This window comes from Spermophilus citellus (genome assembly GCF_964194105.1).
Source record: "Spermophilus citellus genome assembly, chromosome: 11".
Classification (NCBI taxonomy): domain Eukaryota; kingdom Metazoa; phylum Chordata; class Mammalia; order Rodentia; family Sciuridae; genus Spermophilus; species Spermophilus citellus.
The window spans coordinates 70429171-70450019 of NC_138192.1; the positions used below are offsets into that span (position 1 = coordinate 70429171).

General features: G+C 32.6%; 1 protein-coding gene across 3 annotated transcripts in view; it reads right to left on the reverse strand.

The window, feature by feature from the left end:
• The window catches only part of SCN7A (sodium voltage-gated channel alpha subunit 7), a 94222-nt gene that overhangs the window by 52993 nt on the left and 20380 nt on the right, over window positions 1–20849 (reverse strand). For all 3 annotated transcript variants that reach the window (XM_081261258.1, XM_081261259.1, XM_081261257.1), the window contains exons 2-7: window positions 12934–13181; window positions 9841–9959; window positions 9398–9487; window positions 8083–8211; window positions 5922–6013; window positions 1740–1946 (exon numbers count right to left, since the gene is read on the reverse strand). In XM_081261258.1, coding sequence (XP_081117384.1) covers window positions 1740–1946; window positions 5922–6013; window positions 8083–8211; window positions 9398–9487; window positions 9841–9959; window positions 12934–13167 — 871 coding nt within the window. In that variant the 5' untranslated portion in view covers window positions 13168–13181. The remainder of the gene's footprint in view (window positions 1–1739; window positions 1947–5921; window positions 6014–8082; window positions 8212–9397; window positions 9488–9840; window positions 9960–12933; window positions 13182–20849) is intronic.

The window sequence follows — 20849 nt, forward strand, 5'->3', positions numbered from 1 at the left end:
CCATGTTGCATGGTGTGAACATGCTTTGGCTTTTAGTTTCTAGATTGAAATTACATGGACCAAGCCCATGGGATGAATGGATGGAAGGGTGGACAGACGTGTGTGTGTGTGTGTGTGTGTGTGTGTGTGTGTGTAAATTACCCTAATACAACTAATATGACTTTAATTTGTCACCTAAAATAATTTTAGAATAATTTTGAAGTTATGAATACCTAAGTAACATTGATTAGGTTTTTTGGCTGGCAGTCAAAAAAGCAAATGAAATTTGACATTAGTAGCACTGAATTGTATAAAGTATTCTACATGCAAGAACTATGATACGGCAATTGGGTTGAAAAGGTTTTATGAACATAATATTTTCTGCAATTCTTAACATGTCATTTGAGGAAATGAAATAAATACAGTTGGATAGATTTTAAAGTGATAATCCTTAAAATTATATTTAAAAATTATAATTTTTTAAAATATGTATTTTTAGCTGTAGGTGTTCATACTTTAAGACCTTTATTTTATTTTTATGTGGTGCTGAGGATTGAACCCAGTGGCTTATGAGTGTTAGGGGAGAGCTCTACCACTGAGACACAACTGCAACCCCATAATAGTGTTTTTTAACAAAGATAAAAAGAATCCGGGATCTGTTTTCTTAGCAGTGACCAGACAAGTAGCAAAATTGTTTATTGTCAGGTAATTAGCATATTTTTATTACAACATCAAAGAATGCAATGGGAATTTCAATTAGAATCTAAGATTTAAGCTTCATCTCTCCTTGTCTTCAATACTAGAATTAGGATGATGACATAGATACAAATATTCATACATTTCACAAACTCATATTCTAATAATTTTGTGTTACTTGCATCATAATCATATGAAAGTTGTTATGATTTGCTTTAGAACTTACTAAATTCAAAATATAAGTAAATTAATATAGCACAGGTACATGACATTTATTAATATATTATTCATAATGGTTGAAAACTAGGTTTTTATTATCATAAACAATGTCAGGAAGAACTTGATAATTTTAATATGAGAGAAAAATGCAGTAAAGAAGCATGACCTGGTGAAAATGGAACAGATTTTAAAGGCAGCTTGAGCTTGGACACAATCCTAGTTTTACTACCTTGTAGTTACAGTGCCCTAGAACACAGGCTTAATTTCTCTGCATTCTTATTTCATTTTTTTTTTGCAACAGGCAGTGGATATTGTATTATCTCAAAAATTATGATGAATATATGAGACTGGACATATGAATTACTTATGCATTAGAGCTAATCAATATTGTCCTGCATTACTATTTTATGACTAAAATATTTCCATTACTTAACAAAGTAGAACCAAAAGTATTTAATTTAAATGTGCAATAGTAATTGAAATCCAACATAGTAAGAATTCACAATATAAGAAAACTTTTTAATTTTAAGTCATCTCAAAATTTTTAATGATAAAATTTATATTTTAAAAAATTATTGAAAAATGTAAATACTATGAGGCTCATACCTTAATCTGTTTCTGATAAAATTGAAAATTAGACATATTATTTTAAATAATAATATTTGAAAATTTAGATTAACTCACTGAAGATTGAAACTTTGCTATCTTGATAAAATCAAAAACAAAAGCAAAGCAGACTCAAATTAATCTTTCACATAGCTACAGCATTTAAACAATTTGCCCTGAAGGTGAGAGTTCAAACTATTCTGTTTTCATTTATGATGTAGATGGCAGGTGATTCTTACCTCGAATGTAATATGGGTTTCCAGTTCGGTTGTGCAGGGTTTCATTTTCATTTTCTTGGGGCCATCGCAAGCATTTATGCTTTAAGTTGCCCATGAAGAGTCCCATTCCAATTAGAGAAAATACGCTCAGAAAAAACAGAGTTAAGATAATGGCACCAAAAAGTTTCTTCAAGCACTGGATCAGGGTCTCTACAAGGGACTTCAGTCCTGGATATAGAAAGGTGTGTTTGGGTAAAAACAGAAATCTCTTTTTTTATATATATTTTTTATTGATTAAAAAATAAATGACAGCGGAATGCATCACAATTCTTATTACACATATACAGCACAATTTTTCATATCTCTGGTTGTATATAAAGTATGTTGACTCCATTTCATGTCTTCATAGATAATGATGTGACAAATTTCTCCCACATCAATTGAAATCTAATTAACTAATCTAGCAAAGTGAGTAAACATCAAACTTTGAAGTTTCTGTATTATTGCTAGTTTATAACACCTGATGAGATAATTCAGACACGATGTGTAAAACTGGATTTTTTTGTTTGTTTCTCTTGACTAGACAACAAAACAGCTTTCTCTCCTTTACTGCTTGTCGTGCCAACTGTGATGATGAGTGTAAAAGCAAAGATGTAAAGTTATAAATCAAAATGCACTGAAGATATTAAAGCAAGAAATAGTTTAAAATAGCATCATTCTGCACTATTTTTTTTAGTTTTATAAGAATTCAATTTTGGAGCTAATAAAATAAAACTCATGACAATAATTTTCATGATTATGAATGAGAATTAGTAATGAGGTTAACTTTGTATAAGTTTCCTAAGTAAGAAGTCAAACTGAAAGCTGGATTTATTTAAGGACATATATTTATTTTTTGAATTATTAAGTAACTTACACTATATTCTGAAAACATAGGAAACTAGAAGAGAAAAGCAAAAATAATGTAATTAGTCCTCTTAGAGGAAACTGCTATTAACATTTTGGTGTGTAACTTCATTCCTCCCTTCCTCCTCTTTGCCTTTCTTTCTTTCTTCTTTCCTCAGCTGCTTTACCACCTGCTGCCACTGTTCTCTTCTTGTCTGTCTGTATGAGAACACTTACAGATGCTCAGCTCAACAATGCATGAGAGAATATAGTTCTCTGTGATAATTAGCAAGTTATCAAAATTTCTACGCCACAAATTTATTATCTTTAAAATGAGAACACTATTTCATTTATTGTGAGAACTGAAAATCTTTTTCTTTTTTCTTTTTCTTTCTTTCTTTCTTCCTTTCTTTCTTCCTTCCTTCCTTCCTCCCTCCCTCCTTCCCCGCCCCCTCTCTTTCTTTTTTTTGACAATCTCTTGCTATGTTGCCCAGGCTGGTCTTGAACTCCTGCACCTTAGTGATTCCCCTGCTTCAGCCTTCCAAGTAGCTGGGACTAGAGGCGTGTGCCACTACACTTGACAACTATTTGGTTTTTATATATCTGTATTTCCCTTTTGATTTACTGTGATTCCTGTTTTGAATAAGGGCTAATTTATTTCTCTAGTATTTTAGATAAGATATATCTGTTTTAGAACTTCTGTCAAATTTCAGTTGTAGTTTGGGCCAACATGTGAATCTCTACATAGAAAAAAATAATTCAGAGCTGGGAGGATTGTAATACAGTGGTGAAGTGCTTGCCCGGGAAGCCTCAGGTTCTGGGTTCTACCCTTAGCACTGGGGGGGGGGGGGGGGGATAGTATCTGCTCAATACATAAGAAAAGAAAATGACCGATTTTCCCCATTTCTCTATTCCCATCTCTTGAGTTTTTTAAAAATATAATTAGACCTAATTATTACATTATTATATATTTTCTTTATACATAGCTTTATATTTAATCTGTCATGATGTATTGGACAGGCAACATTCAAATCTTTATAAGAGTTTAAAAGGAAAGTTAAATTCATGCAAATAGGGTATTGAGAAGGCATGGCAGGAACTTAAAGGAGAAGCAGCTTAAAGGGGAAGCAGCTCTTTAACTACAACAGGGTGTTTCCCATTCACAAATGTGGGTGGATCCATGCTGAATATTCATCTGAGTTAATTTCGATTTCAATGAAAATTGTCAAGTTTTTTTAAATGCTGGTATTTATTTGAAAGTTTTCTAAAACACAAATTGTCATTAACACTGTGATTAAATTTAGAATATCTTATTCATTTTCATATATTTCCAGCAGTTATTCAGAATGCTTGTAAAAATTCAGAACACTTGCATGAATGAGAATATTTTTCTATTGACTTCACATGTAATAACAGACAGGTAGAGAATCCGGGTGTCACCACCTTCTGGCCACAGTCCTGCTCACTCTGAAACTGTAATCTGTTTCTCTACTTAATTGTTTGTAGGAGTCTTACAATACTATTATTCTTCAATGCTTTATTAAATTTCATAGTATAAGTGTATCCTCTATTTTTATTTGTCTAGTATCAGATGAACTCTTTCTATTTGTAATGTTTTCCTCCAGTTAAAAAATGAAAAATCTATTGTTCTCATATGTTTTTATTTATTTTTTTATTTTTTTTTATTATTTTATTGTTGGTTGTTCAAAACATTACATAGTTCTTAATATACCATATTTCACAGATTGATTCAAGTGGGTTATGAACTCCCATTTTTACCCCGTATACAGATTGCTGTGTCACATCAGTTACATTTCCATTGATTTACAAATTGCCTTTCTAGTGACTGATGTATTCTGCTGTCTATCCCACCCTGAACGCACCCAATCTCGTCTGATCTCATATGTTTTTAAACAATTTTGTTTTTATATTTATCCCTGGCCTCTTTTCAAGGATCAACAATTATCCATAAATAAAACTTAGTTTTCTCTCCTTCATTAATCTACCTCATTTTCAGATAATACACAACTTCTCTAGTGTTTCTTCACCTGGTGGTTTTGTTGATGCACTGGCAATGCTACATTTTACTATTCCTCTTATCACTGAGTATCCACCAAGAACATTACATTTTTATCATTTTTTGTTTTTATCTTCAAGCTATTTGTATTTGTCTGTTTTACTATCTTATTTTTATCTTCTGCCTGTAAAAGTCCAGGTTTTCTTCTATTATGAATACAAAATGGATAATTTCTTTTGTTCCTACCCTCATGAACATCAAAATACTTCTTTCTATATATTGCAAAATATTTTTATGCAGTCCATATTGCAGGTATATGCCTTGTGTATTCTTCTTTAAAAAAATACAGCAAGAGCTCCCTACCAGCCTGTGTGCCCAACTCAGGGGTTTGTGTTCTTGTTTTACCTTAAATTCAACTGATTTTTTTTTATAATCCTTACCTCTGACATATAGATGATGACAAAAGTGATGTGATTTTATGTTCTGGTCATTTCTAGGGAACAGACGAGAGCCTGAGCTGTGGGTATTCCCACATGGGTGACTCATTCACAGACCATTTTTGCTAAGCAACTATATTGAGTAAGGCAGAAAACCTAGAATTCATCTGTTTCATGTGTACAATTCAGTGTTTTAGAATATTCAAAGGTTACAAATATGCTATGATCTCCATACTGTCTTTTTGTTTTTGCTCATCCTGGACTCCAAAGTATTTATTCATTCAGAACAACAAATAAGAAGATGTTGGTGCACTCTTGCCAGGATATGGTCAGAATGGAAGCCATAAATTAGTCCTCTGTAGCTCCCAACAATATGATCATTTTACAAGGAGTTCCAACCTCCCTGCACTTTGTAGCACATGAATTGTATCCTGTCCAAGCACTTATAGCAAAGAGGAATTTATCTAATTTAATTTTGTTAATTCAACTGGTATCTTGATACAATAAAGAAAAGGAGGCATACTAAACATCTGTCTAGACTACCCCTCTCAGAATTCTAAGGATAATTTTATAAGTTCACATTTAATATGTAAAAATAAGTAATTAAAACAAAATAGAGCTGATTAATTTATATTCTGTTATCCTAAGTATTGATTTTATGTCACATGAATAACAGTCAAATGTATATTTTTTCCTTGCCTTTCCTGGAGTGACAAATGAATTAAAAGATAGATGAATCACTGGTTTCTAAGTGGAACATGACTCAATTTAACATTTTCTCTGAGCAGCAGTTAGAAAATTCAAACAAATACATGGACGTGTATAAAATACAATGAGTAAGAACAACCCAATTCCACTTCTTACCTTGGTTTAAAGGAATAATTTTCAAAATTCTCAAAGTTCTTACAGTTTTAAGACTTAGAACAAAGTTTAGAGGTGAATATCTTGTTACAATCCTGTGGAAGTAAACTAGAGTTATTTAGGAGTCATATTGAATCTATACGACTTATCATTGGCTTTTTGTGCTCTTTGAAAACTACTTAAAAATTATACACCCAAGTACTACCCTCACTTAGATTATTCCATTTTGCAAACTGTTTTATTATTACTTGGAAGACAAAAATTACTATAAAGAAATGTAGCCAGGTAATATTAATTTACAAACTTAAATTACTGGAGTTCAGTCCCCAAAAGTCAGAGGTTATATGTTTTCTTGGATCTGTGGAAGCTAATCCAAAATAAGCAGGTGGGGTGGGAATTAAAAAAAAAAATAGAAGACCAATGGAGTAGACAAAGGGTTAGATTAAGGAGGAGAGAAGAGGAACAGACTAAAAAAAAAAAAAAAAACTTAAATAAATAGATCAGTAGAAGGAAAGGAATAGTAAGAGAAAGGAAGGGAGAGAATGAGAAGTCCCAGGGACTGAATTAGAGTAAATTATATTCCATTGTTTTATAATTATGCCAAGATGAATCCTAATGTTGTATATAACTAAAAAGAACCAATAAAAATAGCATAATAAAAAATTACTGGAGTTTATAACAGTTTCACACTGAATAATTTAATGTCGAATATTCTATCTTATGTTCATAAAATTTTGTTATCTATTACTGAAAAGAGTTAAAATAAAAACAACAGCTGTTTTTTGAACAAATGAGGTCCATCTTCAATATTTAAACTTCTGACAAGTGAGGTGACGGCAGGAATGAGGATGAGGATACTGGGGACAGAGGAAGGCTGATGCGGGTTGTGACAGTAGTGAAGGATGGTGGTTGGAGAAGGCAGAATATATGTTGGTTAAGAGCCACAGCTTCTGGAGCCAGACTGTGTGTGGCAATGTAGGATCTACCATTTATTAGCTATGTGGCAGGCTAATACTTAATACTGCTGCAGTTTCCTTAATGGTAAAGTAGGGATATGATTTCTTGATGCGGAATCTTTTTGTGGGGAAAAAGATGGGATAATATATGGAAAGTACACAGATCAGCACTTTGCACATGTAAGAGCTCTCTTGTTAGCCAAGTTAGCTTAGTATTAGCTGGCAGCAACAGGAACAACAAAAATAATGGTAGTGGCAATAGAAGTAGTAAAGATAATAATTACAAATGATATTAACTATTTTTTAACTGCTTACAATATGGCAAGAACTGCTTATATTCTTTTATTTTTTGGGGGGGAGGGGAGGGTGTACTGGGAATTAAACCCAGAGCTTAATCACTAAGCCACATAACCCAGCACTTTTTATGTTTTCTGTTGAGATAGTTTCTCACTAAGTTGCAGAGGCTGGCCTTGAACCTACAATCCCACTGCCTCAGTCTCTTGAGTTGCTAGGATTACAGGCATGCACCACCACACCTGGTCTTTGGTTTATACTCTTTATAAAAGTTTTTTTTAATCTATTATTTTTGCTTGCTTACAATATGGCAGGCACTGCTTTAACTCTTTATAAAGGTAATTTTTTAATTGACCAAAAACTAAAATTAGAATATCATTTTAAATTATTTTAAAAGAAACTTGAAGGCAATAATATCATTTCTATATCTACTGAAAAAATACTAAATAGATGCATTGAAAAAAATAACAAGAAACAATTAGAATTATATATAACACTACAGAAAAATATGTGTGTGTGTTTAAAATATCTTATTCTGATATTTAGGATATTTACTGGTCCAAGCAATGTAGCCGAATGAAATGTTGACTAAGGAGTGAGAATCAAATATGCTAGGATCGCCTAAGTCTTCAGGGAATTCTCTACTCAGTGAAAAAAATCAGTTAAAATGTACAAATTCAATCTTTATCATTTTTGCTCAAGATAGAAAACATCTCATTTCTTTCATTCTCTTTGCATGTTCTGAGGACTCACTCAGAAAGAGTGCCCAAGACACTCACTACAAATATGACTTATGAAATATTCTTTATTTGCTGAAGTTTTGGAAGCAGAAGTTTTTGTAGAACTCAATTTTTAAGTGAAAAGCACTTGTTTAGCAAAAGACTCAGGTATTTGCAACTTGAAGAAATACTCACTCAAATAAGGTTACACCGAAATCAAGCCAGTTCCATGGATCCGCAAGGAAAGAAAAAGATCCTGCCCAGAAGCCTCTTGCAATGATTTTGACAAGTATTTCAAATGTGTAAATTCCAAGTAAAGTATTCCTGTAGAGAATTTTTCACATAAATTTTAAAAGTGAGAATAACATACTGTCGGTTCTGAAATACTGTATCTGTAAGTGACTATCTGGTATTTGAAAATAAGTCATCAGAAAGGTAAAAACATGTCTGGTAGGCAGGCCAAAACAACCTATCAGACAACAAACAAAACAGCAAGTGCCCTTGAACTTGAGTATCATTTTAGATAGATCTCCTAGGATGGCTACCTCTTGTGGCATTAGCCATGAGTTTGGCTACCGACTTCTTTTAGCTATTTCTATCTCAGAGATGATAGGCTTTTCATCTATGTAAATAATAAAAATATCAAATTTACTCAACTTTAGGATTGCACAATAGTTAATAATAATTAAGGAAATATGTAAGATTTACCTTTATTTTATACATATATAAACACAAAGATATCTTTGGTGAACCAGTATTAGAGTTACCTTCCAAAGTCAACCAGCTCTAGGAACTGATAAAGCTCAGGGGCATAACTTCAAGAAAGTCTCTACCTAGAAATTTCAAAGGGTCTTTCCATCATTGTGGTCTAATGCAAGTCATGTGGCAGAGGAAAGGGGAACAGAACAATAACAATTGCTTTCTTTTTTCTTATTTTTTAATGCTGGATATTGAACCCTGATATGCTAGGAAAGTGCTCTACTACTGAGCTACATCCCCAGCCCTAACAATTTCTTAATAAATGAAAAGGAGAAAAAAAAGTTATTTGAGTTAGAAACAAATCAGGTGTTGGGTTACAAGAGTAAAGACCCAAGGCACTAAAATATATTAATCTTTAATATTAAGTTTGAAATTATATCCTCCATAAGGATTATAACAAAAACATTAAACTAAAGTCTCAAACATTTAGATATCTATATCTATATCTATATCTATTGAGATATAGAGGTGTTTAAAATCTAACTAAGAATAATGAAAGGGTAGAAAAATACTAAAATTAATGAGTTGATAAATATGATAATTTTTATTTGGAGAATTCACTCATTCTGTTGCAGGTATAAATACATTATATACCTTAAATATTTTATTATAAAGTATAAGTACTATATCATGTAATGTTATAGTATATAATATATTGTGTAACTTAATGTTATGACATCAAAATTACAAAATGTTAAAAATGAAAATATAGTCATATGTGACATTATGTATAATAAAATTATAAACTTACTCAATTGCTGTTATCCATATTGACCAATTAGTCATAGTCATAAATATGCAATCAATGAGGACACTAATTAAAATTAACAGTCGGAAAAAGGTGAGCTACAGTCAAGGAATAGTGGATAATAAATGATATTAGAAAAATATTTCTATAATCAAAATTTATAAAAACACATAATAAAATATTTTTTAAATGTTGAAAACATTATTGAAAATCAATGGACATTAATATTTGTTAATTTCTACTATTATGGGTATTTAGAAAATATATTTCATATGTATTTTCAAACATGGAATAACTAGTGGAGCATTATTCACATTTCATTATCACCTAATGTGAGATATCAATTTGAAAGAGAAAAGTTTGGCAGCAACAGTTAAATACAGAATAGTTGAATTTAGTATTAGCACAATTTAAAACACAGTCCACAAGCCAGTAGCAAAGGATATGGATGCACCAAAACCTTGATAGTTGTTCCTCTGATGGGACTGAAAGGAGACAATGTGCACAAGATGGAAGCAGCATTGAACCTAAAGATTGTTCTCTTTTTATTTAACACCATGAAAGTCTATAAGAAGAAAAAACAAATGAAGTGAAATAAGAATGTAGAACTGGAATTTCATTAATTATGTAACATTGCCAACTATCATTACCATCTAGGATTTTAACAGCTATATATCTTTTTGATATCCTTTTACAGACTAAGTCAAATGAAAAGATTTTTACAGCTTTCATTCATATTTACTTTTATGTGCTCATCCACCGATTTCATTTCGTTTTGTCCTGCCACTGGTATAGTCAAGAACGTTGCCTTAGACCACACCACCAGGTCTCCACAGCACCAGCATAACAGGAAGACTACTGTATCCTGATGACTCATGAAGACACTTAAAAGTACCAGAAGTGTCACATCTCAGAATGTAAGGAAAGTATAAAAGTTAATTTTATTAAAGAACAAATCAAATGTTGGTTTCAATAGTAAAGATGATTTAGTGTATTAAAATATTAAACATTAACAATTATCTGTGAAATAAAATCTGATTTCTTTGATATCACTATATAAACATATCTAATCCAAAATTTTGTATTATGGAAACTTGGTTATGTTGGGATATGTTGGGATATTAAAGCATTAAAATCCTAACAAATGTGATGAATGATCAGAAGTGTCCTAAAATTGAAACTGAATTTCATATCTCTATGAGTGTGTGTTCTTGTATGTATTTATATATGTGTATATATACATGTATATGTATGTATGGGAGCATATGTATGTTTTTTTTGTATATATTCATTGAAATTATGAAGAAACATATATATATATTTTATATGTATAATATATATGTATATCCATTCAGAATAGTGTTCATTATGTGTTGTGCATAAATGCATTCAAATAGTAAATATTTTATATTAAATATAATCTATTCTATATTCAACTAGTCTACTATAAATTATATATGAATATATAGCGGTAACTACTTATTAGTCTTGTATTTGTGGACATGTAGAAAAATAAATCACTTAATACCAACATATACTCATTGGTGTTTTATGAATATGTAGTCCCAATAAAAATCAAGCTGTGATATAATTCTTAGTTAAATGCATTTTCAAGGTAAAATCCATGAATGTTTGTCTGTTATTGTATTTTTCCCCTTTTGATTTTTCAATGTAAAGAGAAAAAATCTAAAAAGAAATAAAGCAAATAAATCTGATTACTTAAAGTGTTCTTTCTATGCTGTTTTCCAGAACAATTTCAAACTTCACACAAGATGTAATATATGTGTAACCAGTTAATTTGTGTCATTGTAAAGGGATGAATACTTACAGATAAAATGGTTTCTCAATTTTTAAGGGCTCAAATTTGTATTAATTTTATAATCATTTGTTTCTGTGTTATCTTTAACAGAATAAACTGAATACAACTCAAGTGTTTAAATAATCACTGATAAATCACAGCACTTTTTACATGAAACTATTCTTGTGATTTTGCCCCACGTTTTTCATGGCAACTAGACCATGAATAATTCTGGGCTTTACTCTAATTTTCAATAGCCTTGTCTTTGTCTTCAATATCAAGTCTGCCTTTGCCTACCATATCATAAACACAACAAAATACTCTTTTCTCTGCCACATCACAACTATTAATACTCTGCCATAGCAATCTTATCACTTAGGCATACCAACAACTGAATGCTGAAAAAATGGAGATGAAGACTTGCACTGTAAAGAACACTCAAGATTATGCAGCTGACACATTTTTATTTTCTAATCATGAAAGGTATTCCAGAGTTGTATTAATATAGAAAAAGAAACAAACAACAACAACAACAACAACAACAACAACAAAACCACTTTGTCTCCCCTCCAGAGACTTTGATTCAAATTTATTTCACTCATTTTATAATATGTTTGAATACACTACAAGAATAGCAAATCACATTTGTCCACCATGGAGCTCATCTTCATTCCCCCAAACTTAATCTACTTTATATTTACTTCATTTTGTCAATGGCTCCAACCATTCTTCCAAGCTGAGAATCCTGACATTCTTTATCAGTCAGATCCCATTTCTTGTCAGGTTTATTCTCTCCCTCTTCTCTAAGACCCTACTATAATCTGGACCTCAAATCCAGCAGTTTGGATTATTCTCCCTTTTATTTGATTTTTTTTTTACTTTATGCAATAGTGATTTAGAAGTCTGCCAGACTGACTTTACTTAATCACTTTATTCATACCTGTCCTTTGATTACCACATTAAATCCCTGTTGACATCTTCATGATCTCATCTTATTTCCCACAACTAGCAACATAACCATGCTCCCAGTCACATGATCAGGCTTTCTTTTCCACATTCGAGAACAATCTCTTCTCTTGCCTGTTTCTAAAAGGCTCTCCTTTTGTGTTATTAAAATCAGAAGTGTTCTGCAAGCTTTAATTCAAATTTTACTTCCTCAGTGAGGACTTTCAGCTTCATCATTCCACACAGATCTATCTTTTCTAAGCACAATTATTTTCATGTTTAGCATTTTGTGCTTGTTCTAGGATATATTAATAGGTGCCACAAGTCTTTCTGGAGATCAGGTATGAAAATATGAATGAATAAATGAGAAAAAGTGATTAAAAAACTCCTACAGATTTGATTCACTTTCCTGACTCCTGAGTAAGCTCACCAAGTTGGCCATTTTAAATAGCTGTGTTAATTCTAAATATCTCACAGTTATTTTAAAATTGATAACCATAAATAGCTAATCAACTTTGCTGTCATAAAACAAATTGTTCCCATGAAGGCACATAATATATATATTAAGAAGTAAACAATACAAACTAACCAACCAATATATAGCAGTTCTGATAAAATCTCAAATCTCTGCATTCCCCAAATAAAATATCTTAGGTAGTTCTATATAATATAAAATTATCTCTTTTTCTGTTCTTCATTCACTCTCTCTTTTTTGTCCTATCTCAATTATATATTTTGCTTTGTCTGGAAATAAAATAATAAAAATTTAATCACAATAATTTCAATTAATTCTCACATTTTTTGTCACGTAGTAGTATGAGTCCACATCTTCCAAGGGCTCTGACACCATTCCTCGAGAAAGTTCTCCATAAATAAATGGAAGCTTTTTGCCAACTTCCAAGGCAGGGTCTGGCTTTAAATCATCTTCTTCATGTTCCTCATTGTGTTTTTTAGCAATATGCTGTTTTATAAGTTTAAGAGATTCTTCAGTGAAAGGGACAAGGCCCTTTGGTTCCGGAGAATCCAACATTTCCAATTTTGTACCTGTAAGAAATTACTTTCCTTCAGTTCCATATAAAAATTGGGTTTATTAAGAAAATCTAATTTACAAAAACTAGAATATTTTTAGAATAGAGACAAGCAAATGAAATACATACATTTTGGAGCACATTGCTTAATTCTATAGAAATGTGAATGGTTATAACTGAGTATTATTGGACTTAATATTAGACTTAATTTATAATTTCACAAGTGACTCAGTTGGCTTTATTTACTCATTACTTGAACATTCTTTTTTTTTTTTTTGCATATGGTAAGTGCATTTGCTTTGAGATTCTGATAATTCCAGAGTAATGCAGTAATGGTGTTTGTTATACAAGAATTTGTGTCTCCCTCTCTATCTACCCATCTATCATGAATCTATCACGTTGGCCAGTCGACAGCATTAATTATTACAATCTTCCCACTATGTCTTTGGTATCCAGTGGAGAACTACTGGCTCCCATCTGTAGCATTATCAGGAGGTTGTCAACTGCTCCTGCTTGATTTATATGGTGAGTCCCAAATGAACATTGGCCCTAGGAGTGGGTGGTACATAATATTGACCTGGCTAATAATTGATTGAAATCTCTTTGAATCGTTGGTCAAAACCAGAGTGAAGACAAAAGACTAATGCATGAACATTCTTTATATTATTGAAATCTGGCTTTCAACTTCTGCATAATAATAAAAGTGTTATAAGGTTGCTAGAGATGATTTTTTCCCCTGGCCAAATTCAATTATTTCACATCAACTGAACATAATAATTGAATTATTTTTCTTCCCTAAACTTAATCTTCTTTGTTTCTGGGCCTTATTCTTTTGCATTTCTTTTTATTTTTTCTTATCATTTCCCTTTTATGTCTTATTATTTCCCTTAATTTTTGTATGGGTCAAATGTTAACAAAATTTTAACTCTGATATCTTTAAAGTTGTGCCTTTCTCCTCTATTATATCCATTTTTTAAATGAAAACACAAAGAGGGTTAATTACTCTTTTGATATGGATATTTATCAAGTACATTTTTCCAAACACTTTCTTTCCGCAGATGGCTATGTGGTAATTTCACCAAAGGCACCAATTAAACAGGTAAATGAAAAATCATTGTGTTTCCCCATGACTACAATAACTCTTTCGCCTCTGAGGCATTGTAAAACACACACACACACACACACACACACACACACACACACATATTCAATGCTTTGAAAATTAACATTTTTTACTTCTGTAATCGACCTTGCTAAACAAAATAATTTTCTTACAATAATTTCCATTGTGTATCTTGAATAAAATTGATTTATAAATCCACCTGTATATAGTCTTTTTGTAACACTATCTGTGAAGCTTCTAGTAATCTGCACATGTCAACTCTTTGCATTCTTTGTCTACTTCAACTCAGGCCACTTGACAGCATGTTCATTAAATAGAATTTCATGCACTATTTCATCATTTATGAACCTTGTTTTTCACATATATAGATATACTATTTTGCTGTCTTGTTCTATTCTAATTCTTGTCAAAATTTGCTCTTCAATTGATCTTACTTAATGCCAACTGACTGGTTTTTCTTTATTTATTTGCCTATTTTTTTCTGTAATTTTATTATTGCAATAAAGAATAAAGAATTTTATACTTGATATTGTGTCATTTTATATCCGTATGCCATGTCTCTCACAGTTCTGGCACTAGCTGAATTTCTTTTATGAGATTTTCTACAACAGAAATTACATTCATGCTGGGGCTGTAGCTTAATGTCAGAGTGCTTGCCTAGCTAGCATGCATGAGGCTCTGGGTTCCATCCTCAGCACCATACAAAAATAAAACAAATAAAATAAAGGCATTCTATCCATCACAACTTAAAAAAGAAATTACATTCACACAAGCACATGTGTCCTCTTCAGAATTTTTCACTGTTGTGAAAAATTGAATTAATACTTTAATATTTTGCTTGTCTTGTTAATCAGAAGAAAATGGTGAGTTAATATTAATGGAATAACATTTATTATAAAAATTAGACATCCACTACCAACATAGGTAAATGATGGATATAAACTATTTTAAATAAAAAAGGCAATCTCATATATACCCAAGGGGAGAACACATTAGTATATTTCTATGTCATAAATGTATGATGGAAAATCTATTGGGTTGACTACGTATGTCTTTCATGGGATCATAAATTTTCTGGGTTTTGCATTGCTTTTCATGTTGCTTCATTCTACTGGAACAAGCCTTCCTTCATTTACTTCTAAGAATGTACCAACCAAAAACATTATCACAGTCATAACTTTGATTGTTCAGTTTAAGTTTGCACTATGTACTTATAACCTATGTGTCAAAAATAAATAAGTAAAAGGTTATTCAAATGAGCCTACCCAAGCCTATGGATCCATTTCCTATTAAAATAATCACCTGTGACCAGAAAGAGGGACAACTTCACATCAGAAATGGTTGCTTATTCCCAAGTCCTCAAGATATGTTCTAGGTATTGGACGTGGAACAAGCTTAAATAAGGGATTATGGACTAGAAAGATCAGCATACATCTACTTGGAGCTCCTTTCCAAGACTAATGATATAAAAACTCACTCTTGCTCACCTTAAAATTTGCTTATTTTCCAAATGTCTTTGTCAATATCATGCACAAAACTGACACTCATTGAAAGTTTGCTAAGACACTCATACATAATATGCAGATACATTTGAATATGCTCAATATAACACTGTTGAGACATTTTACTACTGCTTCAACCTCATTGTTCAGTACTCATCTATTTGGGTCTTTTATATTCTCTTGGTTCACTTTTAATAGTTTATATGTGTCCAGAAATTTGTCCATTTTCTCTAGATTTTCCACTTTATTGTTATATAATTTTTCAAAATAATTCCTAATGATTCTATGAATGTCAATGGTATATGTTGTAATGTTCCCTTTTTCATCTCCTATTATATATAGGTTTTTCTCTCTTCTTTGGTAAGTTTAGTTTTAGTTTTTTAGTTTAGGCTTGTTTTTTTTTTTTTGAGAGAGAGAGAGAGAAAAGAGAGAGAGAATTTTTTAATATTTATTTTTCAGTTTTCGGCAGACACAACATTTTTATTTTATTTTTATGTGGTGCTGAGGATCGAACCCAGTGCCTCACACATTCAAGACAAAAGCTCTACCACTGAACCACAACCCCAACCCCTATTTGATTTATTTTTAAAATATTTTATTTCATTTATTTCTGTCCTGATCTTTAGTATTTCTTTTCTTCTGCTGATTTTGAGTTTAGACCTTAAAATGCATCATCAGTTTATTTATTTGAGATTTCTCTATTTTATTAATGTAGGCACTCATAGCTATAAACTTCCCTTAAGTACGGCTTTTGCTATTTTATGGATTCAGGTATGTTGTGTTTCCATTTTGATTAATCCCAGGAATTTAAAAGATTTCCCCTGAATTTTCCAATTACTCCCTCCCTGATCATTGAAAAGTGTGTAATCATTATCCAAGTATTTTCATTAGTTCTGTAGTTTCTCTTGCAATAACATTTTTAGTTTCATTCCATAATGATCTGACAAGATGCAGGAAATTTTTTAAAAAATTGAATTTGTTAATACTTGTTTTATATTTTAAAAAGTGACCTATTTGGAAAAGAAGTTCTGTATGATTAGGAAAAGAATGTACGTTCTGTAGCTGTTGAGTGGAATATTCTGTAGATGTACGTCAGGTACATTTGATAGGTAGTGTAATTTAAAAGTGAAACCTCTTTGTTTATTTTCTTGTCTAGATGATCAATCTATTGGTGAGAGTGGGTATTGGAGTCAACTACTATTATTATATGGAGTCTACCTCTCGCTTTTTGTCCAGTAGTGTTTGTTTTATAAAATTGGGTTCTCCAACATTTAGTGGTATAATTGTCACATTTCCTTGATGAATTCCTTTCTTTATTAATATGGCTGTGATGGTTTTTGTTTCTTCTGATTTTGGTTTAAAGCCTGTTGAGTCAGGTATGATTATAGTACTCCTTTTTGCTTTTGGATTCCATTTCTTGGAATACCACTTTCCCCTCTTCTCACCTCTGTGTATGTGTTTGCTGGTGAGGTGAGTTTCTTGCACGCGGCATATTCTTAGGTCATGTTTTATTTTTACTTTTTTTTAATTGGTTGTTCACAACATTACAAAGCTCTTGACATATCATATTTCATAAATTAGATTGAAGTGGGTATGAACTCCCAATTTTACCCCAAATGCAGATTGCAGAATCACGTCGGTTACACATCCACAATTTGCATAATGCCCTATTAGTAATTGTTGTATTCTGCTACCTTTCCTATCCCCTACTATCCCCCCTCCCCTTCCCTCACATCTTCTCTCTCTACCCCATCTACTGTAATTCATTTCTCTCCTTGTTTATTTTCCCATTCCCCTCACAACCTCTTATATGTAATTTTGTATAGCAATGAGGGTCTCCTTCCATTTCCATGCAATTTCCCTTTTCTCTCTCTTTCCCTCCCATCTCATGTCTCTGTTTAAAGTTAATCTTTTCTTCCTGCTCTTCCTCCCTGCTCTGTTCATAGTTGCTCTCATTATATCAAAGAAGACATTTGGTATTTATTTTTTAGGGATTGGTTAGCTTCACTAAGCATAATCTGCTCTAGTGCCATCCATTTCCCTGCAAATTCCATGATTTTGTCATTTTTTAGTGCTGCGTAATATTCCATGGTGTATAAATGCCACATTTTTTTTTATCCATTCATCTATTGAAGGGCATCTGGGTTGGTTCCACAGTCTAGCTATTGTGAATTGTGCTGCTATGAACATCGATGTGGCAGTATCCCTGTAGCATGCTCTTTTAAGGTCTTCAGGGAATAGTCCGAGAAGGGCAATAGCAGGGTCAAATGGTGGTTCCATTCCCAGCCTTCCCAGGAATCTCCATACTGCTTTCCAAATTGGCTGCACCAATTTGCAGTCCCACCAGCAATGTACAAGTGTACCCTTTTCTCCACATCCTTGCCAGCACTTGTTGTTGTTTGACTTCATTGTGGCTGCCAATCTTACTGGAGTGAGATGGTATCTTAGGGTGGTTTTCATTTGCATTTCTCTGACTGCTAGAGATGGAGAGCATTTTTTCATGTACTTGTTGATTGATTGTATATCCTCCCTGAGAAGTGTCTGTTCAGGTCCTTGGCCCATTTGTTGATTGGGTTATTTGTTATCTTATTGTCTAATTTTTTGAATTCTTTGTATACTCTGGATATTAGGGCTCTATCTGAAGTGTGAGGAGTAAAAATTTGTTCCCAGGATGTAGGCTCCCTATTTACCTCTCTTATTGTTTCTCTTGCTGAGAAAAAACTTTTTAGTTTAAGTAAGTCCCATTTATTGATTCTTGTTATTAACTCTAAGAGTTAATAACTTAGGTCATGTTTTAAAATCCATCCCCCAGTCTGCATTTTTTAATTAGATTAAAAACCAGGGGCTGAGGATTGTGGTTCAGCGGTAGAGTGCTCACCTAGCACGTGCGAGGATGGGTTGGATCCTCAGCACCACATAAAAATAAATAAATAAAATAAAGATATTGTGTCCAACTACAATTAAAAAATATTTAAGAAACAACAATTAAAATATTTTAAAAAGTAGATTAATTAGATTAAGACCATTTGGATTCAGTGTTATTGTTGAAAAGTGTATACTTGTTTCTGTCATTTAGTTATTTTATTTTCTGGTAGTTTTGAATATTCTGGGTTTTTTCCTCTCTTATTCATCTTGGAAGTTTGATGGCTTTTTGTATTAATAACGTTTGCTACTTCTCTAATTCTTACTTGCTTATCTACCATTCTAGATAAGATTTGTTCTTTCCCATGTTCTCATGATGGTATTTATCCTTCCTACTATTCTGGATGTAGGATTCTTTTAAGTATCTACTAATAATGCTTATTTAGTGGTAATGAATTTCCCTAGTTTTTGATTTTTAAGGAAGGTCTTCATTCACCTTCAATTCTGAAGCATGAACTTTGCTGGGTCTAGCAATCTAGGTTGGCATTTAATCTCTTTCAGTACTTGAAACAAATCATTCAAACACTGGGCTTTAGAGATTCTGCTGAGAAGTCTGCTGTTATAATGATAGGTTTGTCTTTTGTCCCCATTTATTTATTTATTTATTTAGCAGTAAAAATAGAGTGCCCAGGGGTGCCCACCAATGACCTATATCCCCAACCCTTTATATATTTTTATTTTTAGACAGGGTCTCCTGTAAGTTGCTCAGGCTGGACTTGAACTTCTGGTCCTCCTGCTCAGTCCTCACATAGTTGGGATTACAGGTGTGTGCCAATATGGGCAGTGATTTGCCTTTCTGTGTGACTCAGCACTTCACATTTATAGATTTTTTTTTTCTCTTTGAATCCTAGATCTAACCCATGTTAAACAAGTGCTCTATCACTGAGCTATTCACCCTCAGCCAATTTCTCTCTGGCATTTTTCAATATTCTTTCTTTGTTCTGTACTTCTGGCAGTTTAACTATAAAATATTGTTGTGGAGAAGTTCTCTTATGGTCATGTTTATGTGGGGTCCTAAATGCCTCCTGTACCTGGATGTCTGTCTTTTTCAAGATCTGGGAAATTTTCTAATATGGTTTCACTGAATGAGTTTTCTGTGTCTTCAACCTGTGTCTCTTCTCTCTTGTCTATTCTAATCATGTGTGTGTCTGGTATTTTAATGGTGTCCCAGAAATTTTATATGTTCTGTTCATTCTTTCTTATTTTTATTTATTAATGCATGGATATGGTACTTCCTCAACCTTGTCCTCAAGTTCTGATATTTTTTCTTCCACTGATCCAGTCTGTTGGTGAGGCCTTCAATGAAGTTTTTAATTTGACTTGTTGAGCTTTTCATGTCTAAGATTGCTGTTTTGTTCTTTTTCAAAATATCTATCTCTTTATTGAATCCCTCTTCACATTCCAAATTGTCTTCCTTAATTCAGTCAGCTATTCAATGTATTCTCTTGGAAGTTTTTAAAAATTGTTCATTTGAATTCTTTGTCATTTCATTGACTTTGGTGTCTTTGGAATCAGTTACTAGAGAATCTTGAACTTTACAGGTGCCATGTTGCCTTGTGTTTTCATACTTCTTGTGTTTCTGTGTTGAGATTTGCTGATTTATTGGGATGGATGTCTCTTACATTTTTATATAAGAGCTTTCTTTGCAAGCAGCCCTCTTTTGCCCTGGAATATCAATTTGCTGTGTAGTGCTGACTTAATTCCAATTGGACTTCATAGCATAGTTTCCTTGTTGCTTCTTTGGCTTTTAGTAGTGAATTCTGATGCAGTGCATAACTGCATTGGAGCCTGAGGGACTTGCTTTCTCTGTAGGTCTTGCATAAGTGGAGTCCTTCTGGTAGTTCAGGCAGATGTGGTATGCTCAGAAAAATGTGTGGGTACACCTGTGTGGTTACTCCTTCAGTCTTGTCAGCAATGTGGGCAGTCTGACAGGTTGTGGGGGCAACCTATGCTGAGGGCCCTCCTTGATGTGGTATCCACAACCATTGTGTTCTTTTTCTCTGCTGCGACTGAAGTCAGTGAATGTCTAGGAGTAGGATTTCATGACCCAGCCATGCCTCAGGGACAGACTATTGCTTGCTAGCATATGGAATAATTTCTCTAAGCTGGGCCAGGTATGTAGCTCAGCAGTAGAGCA